The sequence below is a fragment of the Gavialis gangeticus genome, unplaced genomic scaffold (assembly GCF_001723915.1).
Source record: "Gavialis gangeticus isolate Ggan-Ray unplaced genomic scaffold, GavGan_comp1, whole genome shotgun sequence".
NCBI classification, from domain to species: Eukaryota; Metazoa; Chordata; order Crocodylia; family Gavialidae; genus Gavialis; species Gavialis gangeticus.
Genome location: NW_017729022.1, coordinates 52,653,088 through 52,654,070, shown reverse-complemented (window position 1 = coordinate 52,654,070; position 983 = coordinate 52,653,088). Strand labels below are relative to the sequence as shown.

Sequence of the window (983 nt, the reverse complement as noted above, 5' to 3'; positions counted from 1 at the left end):
CGCCTTAGCCTTGGCCGGGCTCTTGACGGCCCGCTTGGGCTTGGCCGCCTTGGCCTTCTTGGGGCTCTTGGCCGCGCTCTTCTTGGTCGCGGCGGCCGCCGGCTTCTTGGCTTTCTTGGGGCTCTTCTTCACGGCCGCCGCCTTCTTGGGTTTCTTGGCCGCGCTGGCGGGCTTCTTGGCCGCCGCCTTCTTGGGCTTGGTCGCTGCCACCGCTTTCTTCTTGGGCGCTTTCTCTTTGGCCTCACCCGGCTTCTTGCCCAGCTTGAAGGAGCCCGAGGCGCCCGTGCCCTTGGTCTGTACCAAGATGCCCTTGTTCACCAAGCTTCGGAGCCCCAGCTTGATACGGCTGTTGTTTTTCTCCACATCGTAACCGCCGGCTGCCAGCACCTTCTTCAGGGCAGCTAGAGACACTCCTTTCCTCTCCTTAGAAGCCGCTACAGCCTGGGTGATCAGCTCAGTCACGCTAGGGCCCGCAGGCTTCTTCGCTTTGGCGCCTCCCGCTGCCTTCTTCGCTTTCTTCGCAGGAGCTTTGGCAGCGGGAGCTGGAGCCGCGGCGGCAGGGGCTGCAGCAGGCACAGTTTCCGACATTGTCAGGGACGTTCCGCAGGCGAAATACACTGACACGCGCTGTGGTAGGTGCCTTGAATTTATACACGAGAGCTGCTCTCTGATTGGTTCGTTGTAGAGTCCGCCCCGCTGCCAGGCAGAGAGAGCTCTTCTCCCTGTTTTGTTTGTGTTTCTTCGGGATTAAAAAAGTGTGTTTTTGGCACAATATCGGCCGGAAATCGCCCCTATTCTACCATCAAGTAAAGACAGGAAAGTATATTTTCAGTTTCCAGTGCTCCTTGCCGAAAATAATAAAACTGCACGAAATAAAAGCCAATAAATCCGGCGTCGTGGAACTGGAAGGACCTCGGCAGAGAGAAAGTTTTGTTTTTCTTTGTAAATTAAAACTGTTCTTTTGTCAATAAAGCCCGGAGGAG

General features: G+C 56.2%; 1 protein-coding gene across 1 annotated transcript in view; it reads right to left on the bottom strand.

The window, feature by feature from the left end:
- LOC109296388 (histone H1.01-like) overlaps positions 1-599 on the bottom strand; it is a 1,709-nt gene extending 1,110 nt beyond the window's left edge. Inside the window, exon 1 of the mRNA XM_019515799.1 lies at positions 4-599. Coding sequence (XP_019371344.1) covers positions 4-588 — 585 coding nt within the window. The 5' untranslated portion in view covers positions 589-599. The remainder of the gene's footprint in view (positions 1-3) is intronic.
- Positions 600-983: the final 384 nt, after the last annotated feature.